The 25774-nt window shown below is 37.2% G+C and overlaps 3 protein-coding genes across 6 annotated transcripts; 2 read left to right on the forward strand and 1 right to left on the reverse strand.

Annotated features, from left to right (window-relative positions):
- Positions 1 to 4369: 4369 nt before the first annotated feature.
- On the forward strand, positions 4370 to 6616 carry LOC104117376 (two-component response regulator ARR8-like). 2 transcript variants are annotated; one of them, XM_009628424.4, is made up of 5 exons: positions 4370 to 4822; positions 4942 to 5042; positions 5196 to 5273; positions 5827 to 5897; positions 5997 to 6616. In XM_009628424.4, the coding sequence occupies exons 1-5, from the start codon at positions 4717 to 4719 to the stop codon at positions 6319 to 6321; spliced, it is 681 nt and encodes a 226-aa protein (XP_009626719.1). In that variant the 5' UTR covers positions 4370 to 4716; the 3' UTR covers positions 6322 to 6616. The 2 variants fall into 2 exon arrangements, with proteins under 2 accessions (XP_009626719.1, XP_009626718.1); XM_009628423.4 differs by having other exon boundaries at positions 4578 to 4822; positions 5187 to 5273; positions 5997 to 6565.
- Positions 6617 to 11672: 5056 nt separating this feature from the next.
- LOC138909149 (uncharacterized) lies at positions 11673 to 14359 on the reverse strand. Its single transcript, XM_070200332.1, has 4 exons — positions 13948 to 14359; positions 12618 to 12871; positions 11854 to 12219; positions 11673 to 11714 (listed from the first exon to the last, which is right to left on the reverse strand). Exons 1-4 carry the CDS (start codon positions 14357 to 14359, stop codon positions 11673 to 11675), a joined length of 1074 nt encoding a protein of 357 aa, XP_070056433.1.
- Positions 14360 to 19452: 5093 nt separating this feature from the next.
- LOC104117374 (uncharacterized) lies at positions 19453 to 25737 on the forward strand. Of its 3 annotated transcripts, none has more exons than XR_001973465.3 (8): positions 19453 to 19594; positions 21023 to 21157; positions 22538 to 22643; positions 23351 to 23524; positions 24180 to 24668; positions 24766 to 24874; positions 25149 to 25229; positions 25409 to 25737. XR_001973465.3 is itself a non-coding variant. In XM_009628420.4 (8 exons), exons 2-7 carry the CDS (start codon positions 21110 to 21112, stop codon positions 25208 to 25210), a joined length of 966 nt encoding a protein of 321 aa, XP_009626715.1. In that variant the 5' UTR covers positions 19453 to 19594; positions 21023 to 21109; the 3' UTR covers positions 25211 to 25229; positions 25409 to 25737. The 3 variants fall into 3 exon arrangements, 2 of the variants coding, with proteins under 2 accessions (XP_009626715.1, XP_033517489.1); XM_009628420.4 differs by having other exon boundaries at positions 24766 to 24852; XM_033661598.2 differs by lacking the exons at positions 19453 to 19594; positions 21023 to 21157 and adding an exon at positions 21394 to 22034 and having other exon boundaries at positions 24766 to 24852.
- The last annotated feature ends 37 nt before the right edge of the window (positions 25738 to 25774 follow it).

Here is a 25774-nt window from a genome sequence, read left to right on the forward strand (position 1 = left end):
TCTAAACTATCATAGCTGTCTTCCTCCTCTCTTCAGCATCAAAAACTATAGCCTCTTCCTGCACCTTTTACTTAATAACAATGTCACCATTAATTAACAAAAATCACCAGAAAACACACCCAAAACTCCATCTTTTCCGTTGAAATTGAATCAACCTTTAATGGTTGGAAAAAATTTTGGAAAATTCTTGCTTCCGGAAAATTCAACTTCGCCATGGGTAAAGCTCAAGTTAAGCTTCTCTGTAAAAAAAAAAAAAAAAAAGATCTTCTATGCAAAAGGTTGAGGCAAGCTTTTGGTGGAGCTACAAAAAGCTTTAACTGCTGAATCTAATCTAAATTTCTCGACCAAAAAAAAACTAAAAACTAATCAACGAGAAGAGATATGAGAAATCGTGGTATGTATATTTGAGAAGAAGGAGATCGGGTGGTGGAGCTAAAGGAGTATCCATGGCAGAATTGTAAAAAAGGAAGAAGATGACTCAATTTAAAATATCGAAAAAACTAAAAAAAATTGGCATCTGACACAGATACTTCTGTTCACGCGACTCATTCGTTGGGAAAAACACGCACTGTCCACGTGGGAAAAATAATATGTCTCAGATACACTTTGGAAAGGTTAGGTGTGTAGAGTAATATTCGTTCCCAGAAAATGTGTAACAGGGATTTGGGTCATAGTTCAGGGGATAACTTATATATTTTGCCATTCATAATTCATAGTAATATTCTCTCCTGGTCCTAAACATGGAGGGGTAGTGGCCTAGAACTACACTAGAAGGCTGCGGCAGAGCCAGCTTTCGCCTAGAGGTTCAACCGAATCCAATTATTTTCGTCCAAATTTTATATTTGTCTTAAATTTTTTATTGAATATGTAAAAATTAGTACTTTAAAACCCAATAACTTAAAAGAACAAGAATTACCAGCTCATAAACTTCTAATCCTAGTTTCGCATGTGCTAGAAGGTCCAAAAATTAAACCCCTCCTCCAACCTCAATCTCATTTTAAGCTTGCATTATTTTAATTTTATTTTATACCTCACATATAAATTTTAACAATATATGATATTTAAAAAGATTGTACTAATCGATGCACGTACACCGCATGTAAAAGCTAGTTTTATTAAATATAGAGTTAATACCCTAAAATTCGCCTAAACTATCATGTTTTTGTTAGTTTCATGCTTAAAGTATCTGGTGTCCCCCAATACCCCCTAAACTATATTCTCCTTCATATTGAAACACCCTCGTTATATTTCTGATAGTGTGTATTTTACATGCTCCAAATTATCAATAACATTTGCCATGTGGCAATTCTCTCTTCCGATGATGGATACTACACCTCTCAGCAGCGACTTGATCCATTAAGTTTCGTTGTAACCTTGATTTCCTCCCAATAACCCTCGACTGCTCAATCTTATTTTATTTTTATTCAAAATTGGGGATTAAAAACTAGGGTTTGCTGAAAAAACTAGGGTTCAATGGAGTTATGACTGAGTGAAATTTATTGGTAAAATTCAAGTTGCTTTGAAGAAGATCCATGCACATGTACTACTTTAAAAACTTAAAGCTATGCACAATTACTATTTCTTTAAAAACTAAGTTCTTTGTTATAAAATTATTGTATAAATTTGTTGGGTAACTTCAAGTAAATTTTACCAAAACAATTAGATCTTTTTGTGAGTTGTTGAAGGTGTGTTTCATCTTTCAAATAATTCGGGTGATAAATAAAAGAAGAGTAAAATAAGAAAGATAAAAAATAGATCGAGTAATAACAAGAGAGGGAGAATTTCAGATGGAACTAGATGGAGAAATGAAGAAGAAAGGTGAGAAAATGGGGAAGAATGATAAAATAAGAGGAAGAATAGTGAATAAATGAGGAAGAAAGGTCTTATTAGCTGTTACATGTTGTCAGGTGGGGCCCTTTTGATAGATCTTTCCGCCATCACGAGTGCAATAGCAAGTTATTACACACGGTTTGCCAGAAATATAACTAGGGTGTGTCAATATGAAGGAGAATATAGTTTAAGGGGATTTTAGGGACACCGAATAATTTAAGCATAAACTGACAAAAACGTGATAGTTTAGGGGTTTAGAATATTAACTCTTAAATATACTCAAAGCCTCGTATTAATAATATTTGGTTTTAAGCCACCAACTAATTCTATTAAGCTGTTTCGGGTGTCACTCGGTTTTTATAAAAAAAGATCATGACAATTTTTTAACTCAATAGTACACTAAAGGAAATGCATTTCATCCACTACTCTTTCAACTCATCAATTGAAAGCTCAAATTAAATTTTTGGAATTAGGTAACCTTTTTGTGATCTTCGTAAAGTGAAAGACCTGTCATATTTTTGTTGGTATAAATCCATTTTGGCCCCCCACAAAGACACTTCTTTTTCTTATGATCTTTGGGATGTGGATTAATTGTGATAATGTTGACCATATAATATGGTGTGTCGAGGAATCTTTTTTGTGGCACTCTAGACAAACGTGTGATGAGAAGTCATAATTATCTCTTTTATTCTCTTATTTTTGTTAGAACTAATTTTCTTGTGTCTCTTTAGTTTCCCCTCATTCTCGACGCTTTACTTAAAAAGGAAAGACAAGATTCTTGATAATGATAAATAGAAATCGCAAGACAATTTTATTTTACACTAAAACAAGTGAAATCACACAATATAATTTAATTTGGAGTTTACTATAAATCAACTACCAAACATCGGAAGAGGGCATTACCAATTTCTCCGAGTGAAAATCAAAAGAAGAAAAGGGATGGAGAAAGATTCAATGATCGCACACAATATTCGTACCAAAAATTAAATAATTAGCTTTAAGCCTTTAACAGTTTAAAGTTAAAGTGAGAACATGATAAATTTGAATATAAAAACATATAGGTTGCATTCATTGGTTTAATATTAAGAGCCCATTTGGACATTAAAAATAAATCACTTTTTCTGAAAAACTTTTTTTTTTTTTTTTTGAAATAAGTGTTTGGCCATAAAATTTTTAATTTTCACTTGAACATGAATTTTGGAATTTTTTGAAAATTTAAAAAACTCCAAAAAGTTATTTTTTAAAATTTTCACTCAAATCACTCACAAAACTTCAAAACAACCCAAAATAATATTTATGTCCAAATAAAACTCTAATTTGTAAATATCAATTTCAATTAAAATTTTCTTTTCACCTTTTTTTTGAAATTTTACCATTCTTATGTCCAAACGCCACTAAGACTAGGTGCAAACAAATTTTTACAGCCACTTCTCTCGACATGGTAATTGGAGAGAATCTGTAAGGGTCCCAATTTAGTTTAATGCTTTCTTTCTCAATTGTTTTTTTACGGTCAATATGTTTGTCCCCTCTTTTCTCTATCCAATTACAATAATAAGAAGGGCAGACCAGTACACTAAACTCACGTTATATGTGGGGTTAGGGAAAAGCCGGACCATAAGGGTCCATTGTACGTAACCTTACCCTGCATTTCTGCAAAATATTATTTTTACGGCTTGAATCGGTGAACTTCTGGTCACATGACAACAACTTTACTAGTTACGTGAAGACTCCTTCAAACAAATAATATGAACATATATAAAGCTATACATTGACACACATCCATTTATCGGGCCTTCTTGGCTCCCTATTTTTCAATTCTTTCTATACACTTACGAGAAATAATATATAATGCAATTTAGATACTAATTTTGCCAGGAAGTTCAATCATTTAATTTGGATTTGAAAGAGAACACACTTTCACGTATTCATTAACCTCAAAGTCAAAGAAGAAATTGTGTCAAAAAAAATTAAAGAAAACGAAAAAGGGTATTCACTATAGCATTTAAAGAGTGAATGGGGGAAGAATACACATAAATGATGGGGTCAAAACTCAAAAGAAATATACATAGATGGGGTACACAGAGAATGGCCATGGGAAGCAAATCTTAAAAGGGAATCAAAAGAAATTGGCCTCTCTTTGCACACTACTCCCCCACGCCCCACCTGCTCAAGATATGGTAAGTGCACATGATTTCACACCAGGAACAAAGGCAACATTGCTTACCTCACCTGTATCTCATTGTAGGATTTTTGTGGGTCCCTTGACAAGTGGCGAAACAGTTTTTTTTAAGTGTATTTAAATTTAAAAGAACCAATTTTTAATAAAAGATGTTCGTGTCATATAACTTTAAAATATAATATTATATATATATATATATATATATTATAATTTTTCGGGACATTGTAGTCTCATCCCCAGGTTCCCCGTAATGCCACCACGAAAGAACCCTCCACTTTCCTTGCCAATTCCAATAGTTAGTTTTCCCTTCTTACTTTCACGCACATATATATATGTATGCGTAGCTATACATTTCTCCCTTTTGTCATTGCTTTCTTATTATAGGTAGTAAAATCCAACTTCCAAGAAATCCTCAAATATTTTTTCTGTTTTTACTCTAATTTACCAGCTGTTCTTTCTCCATTGCTTGTCTTGTAATCTTTGGGATGAAATCTGGTCAGATCTTGCTTTGTTTGTTGTGGAATTTGGTAGGACTTATTTCATTACAAAGCCAAACCTCCCCCACTCTTCTCAATTCCTCATACTCATAACAGAAAGATAGACAAAGAAAAAATAAAAACACCACAACCAATACAATTACAAACAAACCAACCCCACCAAGGAATTAAGTAAAATTCCAAACTTTTCTCCTCAAAAGAATTGGAGCAATGGGAATGGCAGCTGCTGAGCAACAGTTTCATGTCTTAGCTGTAGATGATAGCTTGATTGATAGGAAGCTCATTGAGAGGCTCTTTAGAACCTCTGCTTGCCAAGGTAACTTTTTTAGTTTTCTGATTTCTATTTCCATTTATTTTTCTTGCCAAAGTGAATCCAAGATAAGATTTTTATTGATTTTCTACTGTGTGCATCTGCATTTTTTTTTATAATGGCAGTTACTACTGTGGATTCTGGAAATAAAGCTTTAGAATTTTTGGGATTACAAGAACATGAAAACCATCCAAATCCCCCTCATGCTTGTCCTCATAACCATCAGGTAATGTTCATTTTCCCACTTCACTAACTTTTTTGAACTGACTTGTTGTATTTTTCCAGAAAGCTTTGACAGAAAATTTTCCTTTTTTTGGTTCTTGGATTTCCCACTGATTTCCTCTGAAAGTTTTAATCTTTTTTGTTTTAGAATTTGCAGGAAGTGGAAGTAAATCTTATTATCACTGACTACTGTATGCCTGGTATGACAGGCTATGATTTGCTCAAGAAAATTAAGGTATGCTTTAAAGTTTCTTCTTCTTTTCATCTTGCTGCCATATTCCTCTTTTAATTCTTTTTCTGATTTATACATCATTTTCCTTTCTTGGTAATATACTTTAGGACATAAATTTTCCCCATCAAATTGTTTGTGGCATTCCCATTAGCCACATGGGGTCCTTTTCTCACCTTTCAATTTTGAGATCAGTTGAAAATCTTGTTAGGAAATCTAGCCCACCTGTATGTGTACCGGCAAAGTTGAAAAAAGAAGTCTTTGGCATAACTGGTGAATTTGAAAATTGCCTTCTTTCAGAAATGCAAAATAATACTGCGTACAATAGACCCTTGTGATCCGACCCTGACCCACCCATAAGGGAAGTTTTGTGCACAGGATCGCCTTTGCCCACCTGTATGTGTACTGCATAATTAGATGTTGAAAGGACATGTGCCTATGGTTTTATGTCTTTCCTTTTTTGGACCCCTGCTGAAACAACTTTTCTTTTTACTAGATTCTTTTGCCAATCAATTTATCTATTTGGTAAATTAATATTTGTACTCTTTTTTTGTGACAGGAATCTTCATCATTTAGAAACATTCCAGTAGTCATTATGTCATCTGAGAATGTTCCTTCAAGAATCAATAGGTAAATACTAACAAGCACAATGTTACCTTAACTTTAGTTTCTTGAAGATTATTGGATAAACAATAAAGGGTTAATAATGTTTTCCGACTGATTCATCAGATGCTTAGAAGAAGGGGCTGAAGAATTTTTCTTGAAACCAGTCAGATTATCAGATGTTAATAAGCTTAGACCCCATATGATGAAAACCAAATGCAAAAGCTTTCAAGAATCTGAGAAAATTGTCACAAAGGAAAATCAAGAATCACCAGAAATTGAAAAAGTTATATCAGAACAATCACAGCCACAGCCAAAAACAGAAGTGGACACAGAACAAATACAGCAAATTCAACAGTTTCAAGGCAATAATAATAAGAGGAAGTCCATGGAAGAAGGTCCATCTCCAAAGAGAACAAGGCCAAGATACAGTGGCCTAACTGCTGTCTAATCTTATGATCAATGCAAATATAATTTCCTTTTGTTTTTTTTAGTCAGATAACTTTGTTTTCGTCTCTGTATAACATCATAGCCAATTTTGTTTGCTAACCTAAGAGGTGAATAGATCCTTTTACTGTAAGATAGAAATGTGTTCGTTTTTCTTCTTGTAAATGAATGGAGAAGCATTTATTTAATGGGTTTTGCTAACATAAGTTACTATGTTAGCATCCTACCCATTTTGTCTTTTCCTTAAATATCCTAATTTTTAATTTCTATACTTTATTAGTGAGAGGGGTCTTTTGTCATTTTATAGCAAAACATAATTTGCTTCTCTTAGCTCTCTCTCCCGAATTTGCCTACCTCTCTTTTCCCTCTTTACCTCTCTCGCTGCTTTTCTTAGCTATTGTGAACTAGGAATTGGGGCTTGAATTTTCGAATTTGTGATAAATTGTTACTTTGGGTTTGTGTCAAAGTAGTTTTGAGCTAGATAATTGAAGGTGAGTACCGTCGAAAACATTGGTGGGTTAAAAATTCCGAATCCTCCGTTGATACACTTTTGAAGCTTCTGGGTTGTGTCAGATCTAACAAAATTTACTCAAAATCGACTGGGTCTTATCTTCAATTGTTGGAAACTGTTTTGCGAACTTGAATTCAAAGTTTGGGGAGTTTTGGCAACTGATTTGAGATGTACCCAAACTGAAATTCCAGTTGAAACTCAAGCTTCTTAGGTCTGGAGAATTCGAATTTCTTGGTAGTATTGGTTCTATTAACTTTTGTTTTTCTTTTTACGAAGCTAACAAATAAAATTAACTAAGCTTCCCTTTTCCCATTAAAAACGACAATTGTTGAATCACAGAAGTCAGTAACCATCTTCAATTAAAATTCACTGAGAACAAAGTCAACCCTTCTTCGTTCCTTTTCTTCACAAGAATCATGATTACAGTGGAGAGAGACGGGGAAAGAAGAACAGGTAAAATGGGTTTTGGATCTATTTTTTGTAAAAAGACCAAAATATCCCCCCTGTTAAATGTGTTGCAATAAATTATTAAGGGTATTTAAGGAAAAGAAGAAATGGATAGGGTGCTAATGTATACGTTAGCAAGACCCATATATAAATACAAAAGTGGTGTTTTTGTTAACACTTAAAATTTTGTTAAACCTAAGTTTTCCGTTTTGGTAAAACATAGTCTATTTTTGTCCGTTTTGGCAAATCATTTGTTTTTCTTTTTCAAGTTAGTTGAATTTGATCTATATTTGAAAATTTTATAAATTGACGTTAGAATCCAATGAAATTCAAATCTAGGGACAATGAGAAAGAGAAGAAGATCGTCGCACAATAGAGAGAAAAATTGGATTAGCAAAATGACCGGTTCCTTTTCTCTATGGAACCTTCTATTAGTTATGTAGGATCCATTTACAAAGAATAAGCAAAAGAAAAAAATGATACAAGGCCAACTACAACCTAATATAAATAATGAAGCCCAAATACAATCTGTCACGCCCCGAACCTAGGGGGCGAGACCGGCACCCCGTGCCCCATCTATCCTTGCGTATCAACTTGCGACTAAGGGACTCTGAACATATAATGTCATACTTTGGTCATGGGGCCACATTGCAAGACAATTTGCGAAGCAAAATATAAAACTGAACGAAAACTACCGCTGACTAAACATCAATATAAAGCTGGGCCGAGAAGGCCGTCATAGCTACTACGACTGACAAACCAACAAAATATACATACAAGGCCTACAAGCCCAACATATTGCACTAACTGACATGATATGTCTATAAGCCTCTACTGATGTATGTACTGTGATCGGAACAGGGCCCCGAACTACCTATAACCTCTCTCTCTCTCTCTCTCTCTCTCTCTCTCTCTCTCTCTATATATATATATATATATATATATATATATATATATATATATACAGGATGCACACAAAACTCTAGACCCGGCAACTCCGAAGGACGTGGAGCTTACCGATAAAGCTGAACTCGGGCAACACCTACTGAGGAGGTCTACCCGTCTGTCTGTCTGAACCTGCACGCATGAAACGCAACGTCCCCGAAAAAAGGGACGTCAGTATGAAATGATGTACCGAGTATGCAAGGCAATAAAATAACTGAAACTGAACTGATAATATAATACTGAAGTAACTGGGAGTCAAAGATAATATGAAGATATGCTTACCTGCTGATACTGACTCAACTCTCTCAATATAGTAAATAAAATAGTTTTTCGGCCTTATAAGGCTCAATATATATATAACTGCTCTACCGTAGTAGGCTCGCTCATAGGCGCCCGGCCATACTAGGCTCTATATCTCGGCCAACTGGGCTCGCTCATAGGCGCTCGGCCACAGCAGGCTCAGTATATAACTTACCATCTGATCAGAGGTTGCCCAATAGGGGCCTGCCCATCGATTATAGTTCGATGGTAATGAAAATACTGTAATATTGTATATATAGGCTATCTGCTCTCTTGACTGGAAGAAGACAATACTCAATTAAATATGAAGTCTCGATAAGAAGAATACTGTAATTTATGAGACTAGGATAATATATATAAATTCGGGAGTATGAACTTCTCTTTATGCCTCATTATCAAATACATGTAATTATGAGATCATGCCAAAATGAAGGAAGGGCTTAGCCTTAACATACCTGGAGTAGGGAAAAATTCATATGATATTCTTGAGAAGGATTGCACTGTACTCCCTTAGAATTATAAAATCCCATTGTTATTACATAGTGCAATTTTGTATGAATTCCTTTACTAATCCATGAACTGCCGTTGCTATTGTAATACGAAGTTTCATATAAATTTCAAAATCTCCTCACATTCGTTCCTTGTTTTGCCTTTTTGTATAATTCCTTCACCAAAATGAATTTGATATCCATTGAAAATAAGTTTGAGATGACTAATATAAACTCCACTTCTTACATGTTGGCAAGGGATGGATTAAGAATGTTGTCCATGTGCCTCCTAATTTAATTGTCTAAAGGCAAGAGTCACTTAAATCTTCCTCCACTTGCTGCCACGTGGGGGGCTTTTGTTCTCACCTACAATTATCTATAAATCCTTAATTACATAGTTAATCTCCCGTTAAACTAATAATTAACCAATTACCCACATAATTAAGAATTATCTCAAATTACTTAAATTATTACTTATTTTTAATATACTTTATACATCATATTATCATGGTCATATGGTACTTTGTATGGTACTAGTCCATAAATATTGGGTATTATAGCTTAGACCGTATTTTATCCCAAATTGACAACCTTCAACGAAACTCATTTTTTTTGATTCGTTTACTCTTTTTCTTTCACGTCACTTACTTATTTCTTGTTATAAATAACATAAATACTTATAATCTCAAGAAAATCTCATCCCCGAGTCTACGTCAATTAACTGAAGACGAAACTTTAACGTACGAAAATGCAAGATGTAACATCCTTCCCCCTTTAGAAACATTCATCCTCGAATGTTTGTTCTTAGAGACTTTGGGAAAATTTTGCGAGAGTCTCCTCCATACACTAGATTAAAACCAACATGTACGCAGCCAGAAAACATACTATATATGCCACACCTGGCCAATGTCTACTAATAGTAACACTTGGCCTCACACAATTGTCCATTATAAATTCTGAAAGTCAAAAATAAGAGTTTACCTGAGGACCTACTGGCCTGAATAGAGCGGTGTTGAGGTATCCCACCTCGAGCCATATCTTTAGTTTGAAATAGGTGGGGATATTTAGACTTCATTTCTTCCTCTGTTTCCCACGTCATCTCTTCCACCTTTTTGCGTATTTGTCGGTCTAGGATGGCAACCAGAATTTCCTCGTATGACAAGTCCTCCGTAATATGTACATCATCCGTGGGCACCACTCGGGTAGGATCGCCAATGCACTTCCGTAGCATAGATACGTGAAAAAACGGATGGACAGACTCCAATTCCGACGGCAATTCTAACTCATAAGCTACTTGGCCCACTCTCCGGATGATCTTATAAGGCCCAATATACCGTGGGCTAAGGTTGCCTTTCTTGCCAAACCTCATTACGCCCTTCATAGGCGACACCTTTAAGAATACCCAGTCATTAACCCCGAACTCTAAGTCTCGTCGCCGCACGTCATAATATGACTTCTGATGACTCTGAGTTGTCAACTGTCGCTCCAGAATAAGATTTACTTTTTCTATGGCTTGCTGAACCAGGTCTGCCCCATGTAACCTAGATTCTCCAACATCAAACCACCCTATAAGAGATCTGCACTTACGCCCATACAAAGCCTCGTACGGAGTCATCTGGATACTGGAGTGGTAACTGTTATTATATGCAAACTCGATAAGAGGTAGATGTTCATCCTAACTTCTTTTAAAATCCAACACACATGCTCGTAACATATCCTCGAGCGTCTGAATTGTGCACTCGGCTTGTCCATCAGTCTGTGGATGAAAAGTTATACTAAGATTCACCTGAGTCCCTAGACCTCGCTGAAATGACCTCCAAAAATGTGCTGTAAACAGGGCCCCACAGTGAGATATAATAGATATTGGTACCCCGTGTAGCCGCACTATCTCCTTAATATATAACTCTGCATAGTCTTCTGTTGTATATGCAGATCTGACCGGTAGGAAATGAGCTAATTTCGTGAGCCTATCAACTATCACCCATATGGAATCGAACTTATGATGAGAACGAGGTAAACCCGTGATAAAGTCCATGTTTATCGCCTCCCATTTCCACGTCGGGATCTCAATAGTCTGCATTAGCCCTCCAGGCTTCTAGTGCTCTACCTTCACCTGCTGGAAACTAGGACACTGAACGACAAACTCAGCAATGTTCTTCTTCATATCGTTCCACCAGTATACATCCTTAATGTCATGGTACATCTTCGTCGACCCAGGATGAATGAAGTACCACGAATAATGTGCCTCTGACATAATCCTGTCTCGTAGCCCTGCTACATCTGAAACACACAGACGACCCCTATATCTGAGAACTCCATCTCCCTTGAGCTCTAACAACGGCTTCTTCTGCTGCGGAACTCGCTCTCTCAACTCGACCAACTCTGGGTCCTCGTACTGCCTCTCCTTTAGTTCAGCTATGAGAGATAATTTTGCAGTATTTTGGAGTACAACTCCACCATCACCAGAGTTTACTAACTGAACCCCCAAACAAGCCAATTGATGAATCTCTCTAGTTAATTGTCTTTTTTCGGCCTCTACATGTGCTAAGCTACTCATAGATCCGCGACTTAAAGCATCTGCTACCAGATTAGCTTTGCCTGGATGGTAGAGAATGCTAACATCGTAATCTTTCAATAACTCAAGCCATCACCTCTCTCGCAAATTTAATTCTTTCTGCTTGAAGATATATTGCAGGCTTTTATGATCTGTAAATACATTAACATGAATGCCATATAAATAATGCCGCCATATCTTAAGTGCATGGACAACTACAACTAATTCGAGGTCGTGGGTCGGATAATTCCGCTCGTGCTTCCTTAACTGCCTTGAAGCATACGTAATTACCTTCCCGTGTTGCATTAGGACACATCCTAACCCGACACCTGAGGCATCACAATACATGGCATAACTATCTGGACCCTCTGGAAGTGCTAGAACTGGCACCGAGGTCAACATGTTCTTAAGCTCTTGGAAACTCTGCTTGCAAGCCTCTGTCCACTGAAACCTAGTTACTTTCTGTGTCAACTTTGTCAATGGTGCCGAAAGGGAAGAAAAACCCTTTACGAACCTCCGGTAGTATCCTTCTAAGCCTAGAAAACTACGAACCTCTGTCAGAGTGGTAGGTCTAGGCCAGGATTTCACAGCCTCAATCTTCTGATTGTCTACCTTTATACCTCCATCGGATACAATGTGCCCCAAGAATGCTACTGACTTCAACCAGAATTCATATTTAGAAAACTTAGCATATAATTTACTATCAAGGAGGGTTTGGAGCACCGCTCGCAGGTGGTCCGCATGCTCATCCTCGGAACGTGAATAAACTAGAATATCATCAATAAATACTATCATGAAGAGATCTAAAAATGGCCGGAATAGGCTATTCATCAAGTCCATGAACATGACAGGTGTATTCGTCAACTCGAAGAACATGGCAAGGAACTCGAAGTGGCCATATCGAGTCCTGAAGGCTGTTTTGGGAATATCTTTCTCCCGAACTCTAACCTGGTGGTACCCCGACCTTAAATCTATCTTTGAAAAACATCTAGCTACTACAACTGATCAAACAAGTCATCTATCTGTGGAAGTGGATACTTATTCTTAATAGTTACCTTGTTCAGTTCCCTATAATCGATACCCATCCTCAGCGAGCTGTCTTTCTTCTGTACAAATAGTACCAGTGCACCCCAAGGTGAGGTACTGGGCCGGATAAAACCTTTCTCCAGCAAATCTTTTAACTGCTCCTTTAACTCCTTTAATTCGGCATGTGCCATTCTATGCAGAAGGATTGATATTGGTTGAGTTTCCGGAAGCAAATCGATGCCAAAATCAATCTCTCGCCCTGGAGGAATACCTGGAAGTTCATCTGGAAATACATTTACGTACTCTTTGACTACTGGAATAGACTGAAGTGTAGGTATCTCAGCATCTGCATCTCTAACTCGCACAATATGATAAATGCACTATTTTGCGATCATTTTCCTCGCCTTCAGATAGGAAATAAACCTACCTCAGGGTGTCGCTGTATTACCTACCCATTCAAGGACTGGCTCACCCGGAAAATGAAATCTGACTGTCTTTGCTCGACAATCAACTGTGGCATACCAAGCTGCCAACCAGTCCATGCCCATGATAGCATCAAAATCCAACATCTCTAGCTCAAATAGGTCGGCTGAGGTCTGACGACTACAAACTGTCACCGTACAACCTCGGTAAACCCGTCTAGCAATAATCGATTCTCCGACCAGTGTAGATACCGCAAAAGAATCACTTAGTATTTCAGGCACTATACAAAACTTCCCCGCGACAAAAGGGGTAATAAATAATAAAGTAGATCCTGGGTCTATCAAGGCATAAGCATCGTGACAGCAAATGGTCAACACACCCGTCACAACGTCTGGTGAAGACTCCTGGTCCTGTCGACCCGCTAAAGCATAGCTGTGATTCTGGTTACAACCTGAACTGGAACCTCTACCTCTGCCTTGACCTCTACTATCCGAAGACCGAGACTCGCGCCCCGAAGGATGCATAGACATAGATGATCCTATTGTTGAACTCGCTGGTTGTGCCATACCCCAAAATCTCTATTTGGGCAATCTCATATCATATGCCCCAGACGTCCACATGTATAACAAGTATCGGAACTGGTTCGGCATTGGCCTAAGTATCCTCTACCACAGATGTCACACCGCGACGAAAATGACTATGTCTGCTCTGAACCTCACTGTCGCTGCAAACCCGATGCCCGTGAGCTCTCATATGGTCTTGACTAAGTATAACGGTCATACATGTAACCCCGTAACTGAGGTGGTGGAGGCCTAGGTAGTTGTCCGAAGTACTGAGGCCTCTAACTACCCTGAGACTGCTCCTAAGACCTGGAAAATCTCATTCTCTTACGCTGCTCTTACTCAGTCCTCTCCGTACCCTCCTGCCGACACCTACCCCTTTCTATATTCTGGGCGAATGCTTGAATTTGAGAGATATCCATACTATCCTGCAGTGCAGCGGTGGCACATGTCTCGGTCAACTCTGGGGCCAACCCTGCTATAAACCTGTGGATGATGTCCTGCATAGTAGCAACTATGGATAGTGCATATCGGGCCAATGATTCAAAACGGAGACTATACTCTCGAACACTCATATTGCCCTGCTTGAGGGCTAGAAATTGATCGAATCGAGCCTGTCGGATCTCCCGCGATAAGTACTGGTCAAGGAAGGCATCTGAAAAATTCTCCCAAATAGCTGGAGATGCATAACGTCCCCTAGACCTTTCCCATCCCTCATACCAAAGGATAGCTATATCTCGAAGTCGAAAAACTGCTAGCTCAACTTCCTCTTTCTCCGTGGCATGCATAACCCGAAAGATCTTGTGAAGTTGATCAATGAAATCCTGCGGGTCCTCCCTATGATTTGTCCCCGTGAACTCTAGGGGACTCAAAGTAATAAACTCTCGGACCCTTGAACTCCCAGACCCCTCAGAAGATCTTGCACTAGCGGGTGCCCTAGCCTGTTACTGGGTAGCTACCAACTGTGTCAACAAATGCACTGTACTCCTCAAGTCCTGATCTAATGGAAGCGGAGGGAGAACTGGATGCGCGGTCTCCCTAGAAATCTCCTTAGGTGTTGGAGGAGCCGGTAATAGCTGAGTATGGGTCTCTCACTGGGCCTCAGATTGGGCCCCATCTACTGGGGGTACCCTGCTGGTCCCCTCACCTACTGCTGTATCTCTCCTCTGACTAGCTGTAGTCTTCCTAGTCACCGTCATCTGTGCATGCAAACGCCAACACGTAAGTTTAACTCAAATTTCCTCTAACTCAGTTCTACAACATGATTTAGATTTGAAAGAAGGGTAAACAACTCTTAAATGCCCTGTAGTCCCCTGCTTATATAATGTGGTGCACAACACATCTATAAACAAGACCCTGCTAGACACGACTTGTAAACTCCCTAGGACAGAACTGCTCTGATACCACTTTTGTCGCGCCCTGAACCTGGGGGGCGAGACCGGCACCCAGTGCCTCATCTATCCTTGCGTACCAACTTGCGACAAGGGACTCTGAACATATAATGTCATGCTTTGGCCATGGGGCCACATTGCAAGATAATTTACGAAGCAAAATATAAAATTGAGCGAAAACTACCGGTGACTAAACATCAATATAAAGATGGGCCGAGAAAGCCGTCATAGCTACTATGACTGACAAACCAATAAAATATACATACAAGGCCTACAAGCCCAACATACTGCACTAACTGACAGAATATGTCTACAAGCCTCTACTCCTGGATGTACTGTGATCGGAACAGGGCCCCGATATAGGATGTACATAAAACTCTAGACCCGGCAACTCCGAAGGACGTAAAGCTTACCGATAAAGCTGAACTCGGGCAACACCTACTGAGGAGGTCTACACGTATGTCTGTCTGAACCTGCACACATGAAATGCAGCGTCCCCGAAAAAAAAAGGACGTCAGTATGAAATAATATACCGAGTATACAAGGCAATAAAATAACTGAAAACTGAAACTAAACTGATAATAAAATACTGAAGTAACTGGGAGTCAAAGATAATTTGAAGATATGCTTATATGCTGGTACTGACTCAACCCTCTCAATATAGTAAGTAAAATAATTGTCCGGTCTTATAAGGCTCGGTATATATATAACTGCTCTGCCGTAGTAGGCTCGCTCATAGGTGCTCGATCATTCTAGGCTCTATATCTCGGCCAACTGGGCTCGCTCATAGGCGCTCGGCCACAGCAGGCTCGATATATAACTTACCATCTGATCAGAGGTTGCCCAATAGGGGCCTGCCCATTGATTATCGCTCGATGGTAATGAAAATATTGTAATATTGTATATATAGGCTCTCTGCTCTCTTGATTGGAAGAAGACAATACTCAATTAAATATGAAGTCCCGATAAGGAGAATACTGCAATTTATGAGACTAGGATAATGTATATAAATTCAGGAGTATGAACTTCTCTTTATGCCTCGTTATCAAATACATGTAATTACGAGATCATGCCAAAATGAAGGAAGGGCTTAGCCTTAATATACCTGGAGTAGGGAAAAATTCGTATGATATTCTTGAGAAGGATTGCACCGTACACCCTTAGAATTGCAAAATTCCGTTGTTATTACGCAGTGCAATTTCGTATGAATTCCTTTACTAATCCACGAACTACTGTTGCTATTGTAATACGAAGTTTCATATAAATTTTAAAATTCCCTCAACATTCGTTCCTTGTTTTGCCTTTCTGTATAATTCCCTCACCAAAATGAATTTGATATCCATTGAAGATAAGTTAGAAATGACTAATATAAACTCCACTTCTTACGTGGTGGCAAGGGATGGATTAAGAATGTTGTCCATGTGCCTCCTAATTTAATTATCTAAAGGCAAGAGTCACTTAAATCTTCCTCCACTTGCTGCCACGTGGGGAGGCTTTATCCCCACCTACAATTATCCATAAATCCTTAATTATATGGTTAATCTTCCGTTAAACTAATAATTAATTAATTATCCACATAATTAAGAATTATCTCAAATTACTTAAAATACTACTCATTTTTAATACGCTTTATACATCATACTATCATGGTCATATGTTACTTTGTATGGTACTAGTCCATAAATATTGGGTATTATAGCTCAAACCGTATTTTATCCCAAATCGACAACCTTCAACGAAACTCATTTTCTTTGATTCGTTTACCCCTTTTCTTTCACGGAACTTACTTATTGCTTGTTATAAATAGCATAAATGCTTATAATCTCAAAAAAATCTCATCCCCGAGTCTATGTCAATTAATTGAAGACGAAACTTTAACGTTCGAAAATGCGAGATGTAACACAATCAAAGCCCAACTAATCTTCTAACACCTCCCGTAAAGTTGGAGGGTGGTTCGCTACACCCAACTTGCTCAAGATGGATCGGTGAGCCACTACAGGAAGAGCTTTAGCTAACATGTCTGCAAGCTGCAGTCTGCTAGGCACAAAGGATAAAGAGATGAGAGCCTCATGAAGCTTTTCTCGCACAAAATGACAGTCAAGCTCAATATGCTTGGTGCGTTCATGAAAAAGGGATTTCGAGCTATATAGATGGCAGATTGACTGTCATAGTGAAGGAAAACTGGAACAATCGAAGCAACGGACAGCTCATTGAGCAACATGGTCAACCATGCCAACTCTGCAACGACTATTCACATAGACCTGTATTCTGCTTCAGCAGAAGAGAGGGCAACAATTTGCTGTTTCTTGGACTTCCAAATTATAAGGCACCCCCAAGTAGAACCAAATAACCACTAACAGATTTGCTAGAATAGGGACAAGTTGCCCAATCAGAATCGCAGTAAGCTTGAAGAGAAAAATCAGGATCATTAGACATAAGCAAACCTTGACCCAAAGTCCCTTTGACATATTTAAGCACATGAAAGGCAGCAGTGAGATCAGAAGAAGAAGGAGCATGCATAAATTGGCTTAAAAACTGAACAGAAAAGGCAAGGTCGGATCTAGTATTAGTGAGAAAATTCAGTTTCCCAACCAACTTTCTGTAAAATGTAAGATCAGGCTAGAGCTCCTTAGAATTGAATTTGAATTTCATAGTAACATCCATTAGACTAGCTACATAAGTACAATCCAAGTAGTTGAACTCAGTTAAGAGATCAAGAGCAAACTTCCTTTGACAAACGATCACCCTTCCAGGTTCTGACAACACTTCCAAACCAAAAAAATAGTGAAGATGCCCTAAATCTTTTATTTTAAATTGATTGTCCAAAAGAAGTTTGAGGGAAGACATTTCTTTTTCATCATTCCCACTCAATAAAATTTCATCAACATAAACAACCACAATAGTAATAAGACCATGACCAGAATTAATGAAAAGTGAGTAATCATTCTTAGAAACTAAATAACCCATGAAAATAAGCGATTCACTCAACTTGAAATACTATTGTCTAGAAGTTGAAATAAGAAATCAACCTTTTTTACTCCCCTAAAATCCCAAGAAAGACTTTATCTCGTTGATATTCTAATGGTTTTAGCAGTTTTCAACATTTAGAAATTATTCAAAAGATTGTCAAAAAATCTCACATTAGTTTCATCTCTTACTATTTTTTATTCAAATTTTAAGGGCATTATTGACAAATTAAACATCTTGTGATGGAGCTAGTATTTGTAAGGATTACTTGCAAAATTAAAAAAACTCTTTTGATATTGTAATATCATTTATACCTTTGGGTTAAACTAACGCTAGCCATAGAATCTTCTAATTTTGTCACAAATTTATTTAATCAATCACAAGGGACTAAACCAAATAAATAAATATAGTATCTTGTTCTGTTAAGATGAAAGTAGCTTTATCTTTATTGTATATTATTAGTTGGGCATTGTGGCCTTCGATCAAATAGTATTATAATTTTAAAACTTCATACAATTATGTTTGTATGAAATCATGTTGGATAAAGAAAGGAGTGAAACGTCTCTGAAAATAAAAAAAGTTATAGGATCCTTTGAAGTTGGCAAGAATAAATAAATTAAGCCACCTTGTTCACTCTTCTATCCTTCCTCATAGCCATTTTAGAAAAAAAATGCACCAATAATAGAACTTTATTCCCCACCAATTTTGGAAATACTCTCCTTGTTAAATCTAACAATCAAAGTAAGTTAAATATTCGACACAAACTAAGTTTTCACCTTTGGCTAATTTAAAGGTTTAAAATTGCTCAAGAACATATTTAAGGGACTAATTTAAACCTATATCAAACATAGTGGGCCATATTTGTATTTTATCAAAAATAAATAAATTAAAAACTTACAATATCTTTAAAAAAAATGATCAAACTCCAAATTTTACCTTCCTAAAAGTAAATAATTAATAAAATTTTATTAGCACGATAATTAAAATATTACTCCTTCATAAATAAATACAAATTAGTTTAAGATATCAAATTAATAAAAGTGTATAACAATGAGGGACAAATGAACTAAGACACGACCAATAACAAGTGAAGATATAAATTCGCAATACTATGTCTCATTATTAGAGTTATGCTCAAGCTTCATATTTCTATCGATGAATAGAACTTTTATCATTAATTTGTTAAAGAATTTTGAAGGTCAACGATATTAATTAGGAAATTCGACACGTGATTTGCGTTAGAACTGTTAGGTGAGCCCCGAGCGTTGGGCGTTAGGCGTGTTTAGGGTGCACAGTTGGGCGCTTGGGGCGTAAGCCTCACAGAACTAAGCCCCATGCATGAGCTCCGGGGCATTTTGCAAGTGCCCCGCCCAGGGGCGAGTCCCAGAAATACCTTTTAAAACACTGGTTAAATCTAACAATCAAAGTAAGTTAAATAATCGACACAAACTAAAGTTTTCACCTTTGGCTAATTTAAAGGTTTAAAATTGCTCAAGAACATATTTAAGGGACTAATTTAAACCTATATCAAATATAGTGGGCCATATTTGTATTTTTTCAAGAATCTGGTGTCGGAACAAACTTTGCAAAAGGAGGAAAACGAATCTGGAGTTCTATTTGGCTCCGTCAGCGAGTTGATTTTCCGGCCAACTGATTACGAGGAAGGTAATTTTGCCCTAGAGTTCGTTCTTTTTCTATCTTCATTTAAGAAAATGGCTCTTTTTATGTTTAACAAATTTTGATTTAATTATTTAATGCAATCCCGAGGTGATTGACCCTTTAAACATTAAAGATTCAGTCTTTGTTATGTGAATCTGTTTTATGTGATGTGATGCTGATCCAACTCTTTATGTTATCTGCATGAATTTTGAGTTATCTCTGTGCTATAGATTTATAACTTGGTAGGCTATAAATTACTAGGTTTTTTGTCCTTTTTCCCCGTTCCTCTGTGGTTAATTTGTAATTTTTGCAAAAACAAAAATCTAAGACTAAATAATTAAGAATGAAGTAAAAACTAGAACTTTGAATCACGTTCCATACCCTTGTGTTCCAAAGATAAATATCATAGCTTGTTATCAGCTGCGGGTTTTGAATACTTATATAGGAGGTAGGAGGTTCACTTTATGTAGCAAATGGCGAGTGGAAGGCTATTTTTGCGCAATCTCCCATTGTCTTCCTATAGTTGTGAGCTATTTTCTGTTCCAGTTGTGTTGCTCTTGGTTGCTAGGGTTGTATGATGTAAAAGCAACTTGATGTTGATTTCTGTATAGTTTTTGAAGGGCATACCAATCCAAGGAAAACTTGACATGTCATAATTTGGAAAACTGATATTTCGGTAGTCCTACCTTTAAGGACATTTTTAATTTTATTTACAAGAAGACAGCTTCTACCTAGTCTAAATAGTACTGTTAGATTCCCATTTTGTCTATCTGAATGATGGACCGAGATGGTTTAGGTGTTTTCCTTTTTGTTCTGTCTTAGGCTATGGAGTGGGGAATGGGTAGTGCTCAATACTTTTCATGCAAGTCTCTTTTCTCCTGATTTTCTTGTTCAAACTACATGCTTTTGCCTCCAGCATCATTCATAGGGAAAGCTGAAGTTCGCATTAAAGGTCGAAGCTTTCACGTGGGGTCTTGTCCTTAGCACATTGAACGTGAATGACATGTTTTTCTTTTGCTTTTTGAGCATGTGTAGGCTGAAGAACACTATATGGTGAAAATTGTAATTTTTTTTTAATATCTCCTGTTGCACTAGGTTCTGGTGAACAGTTCTTTGTATTACTTTATTAAATTGGTAGAAAGAAAATTTTTGCCTTTTTAGTTAACAGGTCATATATTTATAATGAACTAAATAGGGAGCGAGTCGATAAAAAAGGATAGAAGGAACATAATCGACAAACGTCAGACTGGTTGTACTTATTCAAATGCTTCAACTTTCATAACCTGTATTTTGATGCAGTTGACTAATGCTATAGCATTACATGTCTTTCACATTTGCAAGAATATTTATTCCTTTAATTAAAATTCTCCTTTTAGGGTGCTTTGGCAAATTGTCTCAGGACAAAGATTTTAATTTATGTATTGTTATGTGTAGGCTGATCAAACTCTCCTTTGCCAAGTCTTGTCAACACGGATTGCATAGAGGTTCTATTAAGTGCATTGCACATTGGAAGATTGTAAAATGTCTAGTGGGGAGGTTAAAAAAGTCTCGCGTCAAGATATTCAACTGGTGAGTCTTGAGCCACTTTCATAACATTATCTCTAAAGATTGGACGTCTAAATCATTTAATAGGGCTTGAATCAACTGGACAAAATGGAGCATACACATTTGTTTGTTAATATGTGAAGCAGGTATCTGATTGACCCTTGTGGAATTTTGTAGTTCAATACATAAAACTTCATACTTAAAATTCCTTTATGTTACATCCGATTAAGATATCTTAATCCTTCAACAGGTTGTGCCTTACCGCTCATATCCACATAATTGTCTTTTTCAATTAGGGAGAGTCCAAGGCCAATCAAAAAAATAATTAGAGAGAATCCAAGTGAACAAGGCTTGTTATATAAGCAGAGTCCATAGTGAACAACTGAGGCTGGTGCTTGAACTTGTCAACCTAATTGGCTTTAGTCTGAATGCCGACGAGGTGTCATGTTTGTCCATCTAGATTGAGTTGGTCACGCTTGTTGTCATGGGCAATAACCAGAGCATTGCTGGTAGAAATCATTTAGAATGGTACTGTCTAGGTCAATTATGGATTTCCGTCTTAACCTGAATCATCCGCATGTAAGAGCACTGGATGACCACTTTCTAGTTGTTACTGAGCACATACATTCAATGAGGTGATATGAAGGATTATATTTTGACATCCAAATACTTGGTGAATTCAGCATTACTATTATAATTTTGGGCCCTTTTGTATCAGTGACTTCCACGGATGATTCTGAATAATTTGAGATGGAGGATGCTGCTCTTCTTTTTTACCAGATTAATAAACCTTAGCTTCGTAATGTCTGCGTAGTATTGGTGGTCACAGCTGGCAAGGCACTTTCTATCAATCATTATTGCATGACATAAGAAAGATTTTCTAGCAATTTGGAAAAGAAAGGCAAGTATTAGTAAACACAATTCACTGACAAATGGATCTTTTAACTTTCGCATCCAGTTTGAAGAGATAAACTACTACGTCTATTCACTGCTAAGTTACGTTGTCTAAATTCTTAGGGAAACTTACATAGAGAATTGTACTGCAATCACAACCCCCCCCCTAAAAGAAACAAACAAAAAAAAAAAAAAAAAAAAGAGAGAGAGAGAGAGAAAAAAAAGGAGGACCTATCCAGTGGGGGATCATATATTTCCAACTTTTAAAGGGTGATGGGCTTCTGAGTGGAGATGTAGAGCTTTACATGCTAGGTTGATTACATCCAAATCTCTTGTAGGTTTCTCCAGCTCGACATTTAATGCTTCACAGTTGTTGACCTACAGATATTGTTGCTTTTTAGCTGTTTTTTTTTTGTGTTTAACTGGTGATAATTTAACCCTTGGGTTTCTTAAATTGTTTGCGTGGTACAAGCTCTTGCCTCTCTTTAAGCTTTGTTTCTCCCTTGTCAGGTGCAAAATCTCATAGAAAGATGCCTGCAGCTTTACATGAACCAGAAGGAAGTTACCACTACCCTCTTACATCAGGCAAAGATTGAGCCTGGTTTCACTGAACTTGGTAATTCCTTTCTCTTTTCATCTGGTTTCTTCGTTTGCTAATATGAAGCTTTTGGAGAGTAGACTATTTATTGGTATTTTCAGTTTCTAGAAGAGAAAATACTTAGTAGGTGTCAGGACATTACTTCAATTTGCAAATAATGAAATATTATTTTCAAATTGATTTTTGTTTTACAATTTTGTTCATTATTTCAACTTCAACTTGAAATATAAAATTTGAAATTGAAAATCCAGTTTTGAGTATTTCGAGTGAACTTCTCGTACCTCTATTTCATGGATAAATTAGTAATATAAAGGGCAGCCCGGTGCACTAAGCTCCCGCTATGCGCGGGGTCCGGGGAAGGGCCGGACCATAAGGGTCTATTGTACGCAGCCTTACTTTGCATTTTCTACAAGAGGCTGTTTCCACGGCTCGAACCCGTGACCTCCTGGTCACATGGCAGCTACTTTACCAGTTACGCCAAGGTTCCCCTTCGGAAAAATTAGTAATATCTGGAAAATAAATTTTAAGTTCAGAGTGCCGAAAATGAATTTACTGAAATTTAGACAATTTAAGGATTTTGCCGAGTTTTTCATTAGTTAAGATCTGTAAACAACGTCATTCTTGAAAAAAAAAAAAAAAAAAAAGATCTGTAAATAAGGTTTTTATCTATGTGCTCCATGTGTATCTACATGAAAGAGATGAATGTGATCTTGAACTTTTTCCAGTGTGGCAAAAGCTTGAAGAAGAAAACCAGGAATTTTTCCAGGCATATTATTTGAGGTTGATAGTGAAGGACCAAATACAGAGATTCAATGGCTTGCTTCACAGACAGCTTGAAACAATGCAGATATATCAGGCTGGTTCCAGTGCCATTTCTGATGGTTCGCAGATTCGGCCAAGTAAGATATAACTAGCGGAGATTCTTCTATTGACCTTCCTGGAGATTATTGTTGTGTTTGAATCTCTTTCATTGTATTGTGACATTCATAATGGCTTCACTCCTGCGCCCAACACATTCTTCAACCATTCTTCTTGCTCATATTTTTACTTAGTTTTTGCCCTTAAAATTGTCTGAGAATATCTTTGTTAGTAAAGTTTTAAGATGGATACTCATGGGAATGATTTGACCCATCATTTTAGTGAAGATAAATTTTGTAGTTATATGATGTCGAATCCCCGGACAATTGTATTTATCTTACATGAAACCAAGTTTCTCTACAAAGAGCATCCCATCATCAAAACTGATTAGAATATATTGGATGAACTATGCTTTCTCTTTTCTTTTTTGAATGTTTACCTTGGTCTCTAGGCTTATATTTCTATGGAATTGGCATCTGCTTTTTGAGTTTGTTTTGATTCAGGGTGAAGTAAGAGGCATAAAATTGTATAGTTCCTATACGCAATTTTTTCGACTGCTGGTGCGACACTGCCAACACAATATTGTACATGCTTATACACTTGGGTGCCCATCTTGATGTTTCAATCTAGCTTTCATCATCTTCTTATTAATTGTTACATAAGGTAAGTGACATTATGGTTGTTAAATATTGGTAGTGCCTCAGAACTCAACGTGTCAAGCGACAGAACATGCTGGAACTAATGTGAAGCCTGAGAACATAAACCAGAACGTTAATGCCAATTTACCTCACGTATACACTAATGGTGCGTCCTCACTTCAGCCATGTATGCAAGCTTCTGTTGATGTCTCTGCTAATGGAAGAGGAATTGATGCATCAACAAACATGCTATTGGCTCAGAGCTCAAATGTGGGAATGATGCAAGGACAGAATGGGGGGATGATCAAATCAGAAGCGGTTTATTCAGGCAATTTGCCGTTCCTCTATGGTACAGAGAGCAATATCGTGGAAGCTCATCCAGAAACTGGGGATGCATCTGGTTCATCTTTCAGCAGCGGAGAATCAAACTCTCAAGTGCTGAATGAGTCTGTATTGGACGCTGATTCAACTTCGTTTGGGTTCTTGGGGCATATTCCTCGAAACTTCAGTTTGTCAGATTTAACAGCAGATTTTTCCAATAGTTCTGGTTTGTGCTTGCCCTCTCTTCCTAGTTAATCACTTCTGTGCAGAGCTTTATCTCTCTCTCTCTCTCTCTCTCTCTCTCTCATTTCTGCTCCTTACAGATATATTGGAGAGCTACTCTGGATCGGCCTTCCTAGCAACAGATACTTGCAATTTCCTGGATCCTCATGGTAGTGAAGAAAATCAAGGTTGTGTGGCATCTCAATTCTGGTATTCTCTTTCTATAGCTACTTTGGAAAAGAAAGTCGCACGACTCAATAGCTCTTTCGATCTTCTTTCCTGCATATCGATATTAAATAGAACGACTTCGTTTCTTGACGTACCTAATAAGAGCTTGTTAGAAGAAAGCTCCTATATTGGACTTATAGGTTGGATGCTTGTTTTAGGTCATAAAGTGCTCACATGAAGCGGCACAAATTAAAGAGGTGATTTATGAAGAGTTATGGGCAGCTACCAATAATAATATCTACTTAATTTTCTGCAGACATCAAGAGATTGGATGCTATATCAGAAGGCTTGAGTTACGATGATTTTGCTAGCGATTGACTGAACTTTCATTCAGATGGTACCATCTTGCAACTTTATCCTAAATATGTAAACTATCATGTTTAGAAATATAGGTTGCACCTATACTCCAGCTTAATGTCCTAAGCTGAGCAATTTTTATTCTTTGTATAGTATTTGTTGGGTTAACTCCTATGACTATCACATTTTATTTAGTTTGAATGATTTCTATCATTGCAGTTCCAATTATTCCAGTACAAATGTTCCGTAAGTACGATTGCGAAAGTGGAAATGCTTCGACCCCTTTTTGAAGGCATTGGTTGGTTTCAATCAAGGTTATAACTCAATCGATATGGTTGATCATGCATGGGGTATGGGGAGTAGGAAATAATGTAATCTAAGAAGTTGTGCAAAATGAGGTGAGTCATAGAAATTAGAAACATAGCATATTATGATGTATAAGTTGTAAATAGGGCTGTGATTGTGAAGATCTGATGCAATGTGTACTCAGAATAATTGAACGTTTGTTTTTCTTGGATTTCCTTTTAATTTTATTGTGATTTATCCAATCGAAGGCTTGAACTTGGATGATTGCTGATGTGTTCT

The sequence above is a fragment of the Nicotiana tomentosiformis genome, chromosome 4, assembly GCF_000390325.3.
Source record: "Nicotiana tomentosiformis chromosome 4, ASM39032v3, whole genome shotgun sequence".
Lineage (NCBI taxonomy): Eukaryota > Viridiplantae > Streptophyta > Magnoliopsida > Solanales > Solanaceae > Nicotiana > Nicotiana tomentosiformis.

Coding starts and splice junctions, on each gene's coding strand:
- LOC138909149 (XM_070200332.1), bottom strand. CDS start 14,359: ATGCATGCCACGGAGAAAGAGGAAGTTGAGCTAGCAGTTTTTCGACTT. Junction 12,872..13,947: donor CGCCCAGAATATAGAAAGGG/GTAGGTGTCGGC, acceptor ATGTATTTCCAG/ATGAACTTCCAGGTATTCCT. Junction 11,715..11,853: donor TCCTAATGCAACACGGGAAG/GTAATTACGTAT, acceptor ATGTATTTACAG/ATCATAAAAGCCTGCAATAT.
- LOC104117376 (XM_009628423.4), top strand. CDS start 4,717: ATGGGAATGGCAGCTGCTGAGCAACAGTTTCATGTCTTAGCTGTAGAT. Junction 4,823..4,941: donor TAGAACCTCTGCTTGCCAAG/GTAACTTTTTTA, acceptor TTATAATGGCAG/TTACTACTGTGGATTCTGGA. Junction 5,274..5,826: donor ATTTGCTCAAGAAAATTAAG/GTATGCTTTAAA, acceptor TTTTTGTGACAG/GAATCTTCATCATTTAGAAA.
- LOC104117374 (XM_009628420.4), top strand. CDS start 21,110: ATGTCTAGTGGGGAGGTTAAAAAAGTCTCGCGTCAAGATATTCAACTG. Junction 23,525..24,179: donor TGGTTCGCAGATTCGGCCAA/GTAAGATATAAC, acceptor AAATATTGGTAG/TGCCTCAGAACTCAACGTGT. Junction 24,853..25,148: donor TGGTAGTGAAGAAAATCAAG/GTTGTGTGGCAT, acceptor AATTTTCTGCAG/ACATCAAGAGATTGGATGCT.